At 26.5% G+C, this 6,384-nt stretch overlaps 1 protein-coding gene across 1 annotated transcript; it reads right to left on the reverse strand.

The window, feature by feature from the left end:
- Window positions 1-218: 218 nt before the first annotated feature.
- Window positions 219-1,446, reverse strand: LOC107451580 (uncharacterized). The gene has a single exon (XM_016067731.4). The coding sequence runs from the start codon at window positions 1,043-1,045 to the stop codon at window positions 353-355; it is 693 nt and encodes a 230-aa protein (XP_015923217.1). The 5' UTR covers window positions 1,046-1,446; the 3' UTR covers window positions 219-352.
- Window positions 1,447-6,384: the final 4,938 nt, after the last annotated feature.

Raw genomic sequence — 6,384 nt, forward strand, 5'->3', positions numbered from 1 at the left:
ATTAAGTGGAACAAAAGCAAATTTCATATGAAAGAATAATAAAATATACTCTCTTTAATATCAGAATATAGTGTATGTTGTTTAGTATGTTTAGTAAGTGTAGTAGTTTAATAAGTTAGCATGTTTAGTAAGTGTATGTTGACCTAAACACTTTATTTTGTAAATTATTTTACTTCCACCCAAAATTAGCTGTGCTCCCCTGAATTAAACAATGCATCGTCTATAAATAATTAGAGCAGATTTTATTACTTCTTTTACAGTTATGTTAAAAACATATTCTGAAGACTTACAATCTAAATCTTTAGTTTAATAAACTTACAGAACTATTCGCATAAATAATAAGTTATATTCATTACACATGATTATCAGAATCTGAATGAAGTAAATTCAACATGTGTTTTTCAATAATTGCTTGAGCATGTTTACTTCTTCGTTTAATAGCAATGTCAAAAGCAGATTCTAAAGATTCATTTATCAAGGTTAAATCTGCTCCCGCATTCAACAACTCTTGAACACATCCTCCGTGGTTATTATAACAAGCGTACATGAGTGCAGTATTCCCATCATTGTCCTTATAATCTAGCTCAGAACCATGATTAATAAGTTCTTTCACAATTAAAGCATGTCCTGAAGAACTCGCAAGTATAAGGGAGTTTTCACCATGTGAGCCCACAGATAAAATTGAAGCACCCATGGCTATAAGCTTACGCACTGTGTCTAGCTGACCATAGCCGGCTGCCCACATTAAAGGAGTAAATCCATTTTGATCTGCTTGATCCACATCAAATTTATCGTCTGTATTTTGAATAAACAACTCTCCTTGTGCAGCTAATTGGTGAATACCCCTTTCAGGCAAAACAGACAAAGTTTGTGTTTGTACATTACCTCGTTGAAGATTTGTCAAAACAGTAGTAGGTTTATAGGGAGAAAAAGCACTACGGGATCCATCACGATTCAGACTTGATAATGATACAGCAGATGTATACGAAGTGCTTGTTGGTGAATTTGAAGCTTCTTCTTCTTTAATGAACAGACTACCGGGCATTGTTAGTTATTTTTATATCACGAATAATTTAAAAATTTCATTGCCAAATATAATATGTAAATATAGTTATTATTACACAGCAAAATTTAAGAAAAGTATCGAACGAAATGCTCACAACTATCAAAACAAAGTGAGGCTGCCAGCATCTTCTTTGTTAACTGTTCAAGCCAAATATTTTTGCTTAACCTAACTTTCTAGAAATCCGTTTAGATCTTGTTACTGTGACGTCACACATTATTGGATAGAATCTCAATAATCGTTCTCCTGGACCCCAAACCTCGCAGCTTTTGAACACGGACGGTGACGTCACTATTCCCCGGAGTCTATTCTATACCACCGTCCGATAGTAAAACAAAATCCAAACCTCGCAACTCCCGAAGAGAGCGGTGAAGGGAATCCCAGCCCTCGAAGAAAGGTTCGGACCCTCCCCCTAGGAAGTGACGTTTTGTATCGATAGTTCTAAGAAAGTGACCAATGGCTTTTGTTTATCCTTTAATCGTTCTCCCTTCGCTTAGGAGTCGTGACCTCTATCCCAGAGTTTACAGTGTTCTTTCAGAAAGAGAATGTATTCTTCTTTCATTTTGACAGTTACATACATAGTCTAAAATAAATATCTACATATTTTAATCTTTGATCTTTCTTCAAGAATTTAATATGTAGTATTCGTTTTAAACTTGTTTGCATTATTGTATTTATTATTAGAGAATCGATTTACCTATAACTATATTTACTAACAGTTTGCCAAAAAAAAGAAATATTCTTAAAATAAAAAATAATACGTCAAATAATACAAATCCAATACATCTTTATTTATTACCTATACTAGATTATGAAACTTTAGAAATTATATGTATATTATCGAGTGCTTTTAGATTTAAAGAACTAATGATTAATATTTAATTTCACAAAATTTTGCAATTTTCTATTTTTACTTATTTTATTATTTATAAATTTTTTATTATATTTATGATTACTTTCTTACCTTCTATTATTTATAATTTTTTTTATTTTTTTATTATTTGCAATTGATAAAATGTGTAGCTTTATACTTTATAACACTAAAATCTTTTAGTTTTAAAGCTACAATAAGTATCAAAATAACGCGCAATAAATAAACTTTAATAAATCGGTAGAATGCATGAAATAAACTTTAAACTAGCATTTTTTAAATAATTGTTAGTTTAAATAATCTTAAAAAAAATTTGCTTTACAATTTTAAAAGAAACTGCTTTTTAAATTTTTCACTTTCTTTTCTGTTATGATTCCTCTTTTTTTTTTTTTTTTTTTTTTTTTTCGCAATTGCAAACTTATACATTTTAATAATTGTAAGCTATTTTTTCAAGAAAAACATTATTTTCTTCTTTTTTATAATATTTTTTATAATAAATTACAATTCGCAACTCAAACAATGCAATATTTATTTTTCAAATTTAATAATTTATCTCTTTTTTGGAAATGGTATTTTCAATCGTTGTGTTTTATTGAACTAGATTTGGAAAAAAATTCTCTGCAATAAATTTTTTGCCTTACATTACCCTCTTACATTAAACCCAACTCAGAAGACAAGGATGCCAAGTAGTTGTACTTTATTTAAGAATTTCATGCTAGAGCTATTAGTTACACAATTCCACTATTGTCGTTCTAACCATAAGGGCAGTTCGTGATTTTTTTTTATATCACAAATTCGTTTTTAAAGTTTAACTCGTTACAAGTATTTTTAATACTTTCAATTAAACACATTTTCAATTTCAAAATATTCTCAATTGTTTTTATATTTGATGCTGGATTTTATTTTTTTTGCCTTATCATTTATCATTGTGTATGTAAATAAATTATGAAAAAGTAATTCGGAAAAATATTTGTTTTAAGTGCCACATAAATTTGTAAGAGACTTTTTGAATTCGAATTAATTGCATCAAATAGGATAACTTAAAATATTATTCGAATAATACCAAAAAAAGATTAGTATAATAATTACCAATGAATACAGGTAAAACAGAATATATTAGTTAATATTTAGAAATTAATAATACTTAGCAAATTATTAATACTTAACTAATATTTAAAAAAAAAGTCTCAAAACAGAGAAAACAATTATGCTCGATTTTTTCTCTCCCTAAAATTTGTAATGCTAACAATAAGTATTTTCAAAAATTCAAATGTCAAACAACAGCTTAAGAAATAACTAAAAAGTTTTCTTTAGTCTAGAATTTTTTTAGTACAAATTTTAAACAAAATATTTAAAACAACGTGATTTTTTTTAGAAATTTTTTAATGTTTATTTTAACAATTTTTTTTCTTAAAATATTACATAATTTTTAAAAAACAAATTTTTTAGTATATTTCGATGTCATAATTATAAGACTAGAAATATAAATAATTTTTTCTTGGAATATTGAGAACAGGAAAATTAAGGAAAAAAATAATACAAAAAGGTTTCTTAATTATGCATCTAAATTTACCAGCAACTTTAAAACAATTAATTCAAAAACAATTTTATTAAAAAAGTTTTCTTTCTTTATATTCCGGTCTTTTTATTATGCTCTTATATGGAATCCAACTCAGAAGACAAGGGTGCCAAGTCATGAGAACTTTGTTAGAACTTTTGGGAGTTAGAACTTTTAGTTTCTATTGTACAGCAATGGAAAATGGTCTAGCCATAAGGATTATTCGTGATTTTATTTTATCACAAATTAGTGTTAGTAGTTTAGCTCGATGCAAATATCAACTAGTTTTTATTGCACACATTTTTAAGAACAAAATTTTCTCAATTGTTTTTCTGATTGACGCAGGATATTTTTTTCTTATGATTTACCATTCTGTATATAAATAAATTTTGCTAAAGCAATTCAAAAAAAATTTCTCTCTTTTTACACGCCGCAAAAATTCGAAAAAAGCTTTTTGAAGTAGAATTAATCGCATACATTAAGATAATTTAAAGTATTACTTGAATAAAAACATAATAACGCTAGTTTAATAATAACAAATAAATATAAGTGAATATCTTTAGAATAACTTAGCTGATACTTAAAGGAGAATCTCAAAACAGAAAAGAGAATAATGCTTAAGTTTTTTTTCCACCCTAAAACTTATTACTTACCATTTTATTAAAGGAGTAATTATTTTAAAAAGATCAAATGTCAAACAGAAGATTAAGAAATAACTCTAAAACGCTTTTCTTATTCAATTGCTTTTTTAATGCTATTTCTAACAAAAAAAATTTAAAAAAGGTGATTTTAGAATTTTTTTAATCTTAATCTTAACAAATTTTATTCCTAAAAATAATAGATAATTTTTCAAAAAATAAATTGTCGAATATATTTTGGCATTATAGATAGATATAAGAGTAAAAATATCTTTTTGTCTTAGAAAATAAAAGATGAAATTTTCGCATTTAAAGTATGAACAGAAAAATAAAAAAAATAATAAAAATGTTCTTAATTATGCATCTAAATTTAACTGCAACTTAATAATAATTCAAAAACGATTATATCGAAAAAATTTCCGCTCTTCATATTCCATGCTTTTTATTACCCACTTATATTCTACCCAACTCAAAAGACAAGTGAAAATAAATAAATTATGCTTCTTAATTATGCATCTAAACTAATCAACTACTTTATAAAAATTACAAAACCGATCATATTCTAAAAGCTTCAGTTCTTTCAAATCTCTGATAGAAAATTGCATAGCGGATTAAAAATAAGCATACAATTTATAGTAATTCTTATTTAAATTTTATACGATTTAGTTATAGTAATCTTTTTTATTTATTTGGCACTAATCTCAGTCATAACTCACCAATTTTTTAAAGAAAAAAATTCCATTTTTTTTCTGCAGATATTTTGAAAATATTACGAGGTAATTAAAATAAAAGTTAATAAAAACATGGCAATAATTATATTAAACATATTATGGCTAAGAATACACAAAAATTTGGAACAGAAAAAATTTTCACGTTTTATGTCGTGCAAGATTATTATAGATTTTATTATAAGTTCTGCTAGAAACCGAAACTAATTATTTAATCCATTTATTATATGAAATAATAAATTTGTGAGAGAAAAAATTATGTCTGAAATATATTCATAAAATATCTAGGTAAATGATTATAAAAAATCATAAAATATCTGGGTAAAAATTATCTTTGAAATCGGAAATCTAATTTAATCCCAGCGTTAAACGCATCCTATTCGAACGTTCGAATCGCTTTCACCAGCAAATTGTTAGGTGAAAGCTTTCCGATAGATGGGAGGAGAAATGAAGATCGCAGCCCGTTAGCAAAATCCGTTCGAAAGCGCGAGGTTTCAGATTTTCCCTAGGAGTAGAAACGTGACGTCAAAATGACGTCATTTTTCTCTTCCTAGCTCGTTCGAAGTCTGCGAGGTTTGAGCTCACTGTTCTCCGAATACGAAGTCTCTTATCTCAGACAAAATAAATTAATTAAAAAAATTATCTGCTTCAAATAGAAAACAGAATGAGATAGAATTTTATTACATTTTTTAAAAATTTTATTTCTTTGCAAACTTTACGACCCAAAGAATAATAAGTTTTCAAGTTATTTCAAACGCCAATTTTTTTCCCCAACACATTTTGGTAGATAAAGTACAAAAAGAATTTAAGATATCTAATAGAACATTTATTTATAAAAATGTTAAATAATAATGCTTAAAAAGATAGCATAGTTTTCATAAACATTATTACTCTTCAATTATGATTTGGTAAGATATATTTTTCATAAATTTATTTTATATTGGAATTGAGTTTCAGTCGATTTGTCTGGAATTTTGATGTTTTAGTTAAAAGTTCTAAAAGGACCAATCTTAAAAAATAAACAGATTTTGAGATACGAAGTTTTGAAAATTGACTTTTTGTCGGAGACTCTTCATACCTACGTGACATGGAAGTTAAACACTCCGTGGGCCCCTATGAGTACTTTTGATCAGAAGGATTTGTACTATTAAAAATTTTCCCAAATCGACTGGAAGCTAAATCCCATATGAAATGTACGAGATTCCTTATTTTTATCCTCAAGAACAATTTTATTTCATCTATACTATTGACAATTTACATTTACTTCATATTTTACGCTCAAACAATTTAGAAAAAGAAAAAGGGGGGACGGGGGAAACAGTTTAATTACAAAATACTGATCTTTGAAATATATTTTTTTAATGTTACGATTAGAAAAATTTTACTATTACCTTTAAAAAATGTTATTCTTACAATGACTTAGAAAAGTTAGTATTGATTAAAATTGTTAGTATTGATTAATTGGCATAATAAAAAATTTATTTTTCTCAGATAATGGAAAGAATTTTCCAAAAATTTCATGTATT

Source organism: Parasteatoda tepidariorum, chromosome 9 (assembly GCF_982258835.1).
Source record: "Parasteatoda tepidariorum strain Cologne lab strain chromosome 9, Ptep-v5.0, whole genome shotgun sequence".
NCBI classification, from domain to species: Eukaryota; Metazoa; Arthropoda; class Arachnida; order Araneae; family Theridiidae; genus Parasteatoda; species Parasteatoda tepidariorum.

What these genes read in the sequence shown, in the direction of transcription:
- LOC107451580 (XM_016067731.4), bottom strand. Translation starts at nt 1,045, where the DNA reads ATGCCCGGTAGTCTGTTCATTAAAGAAGAAGAAGCTTCAAATTCACCA.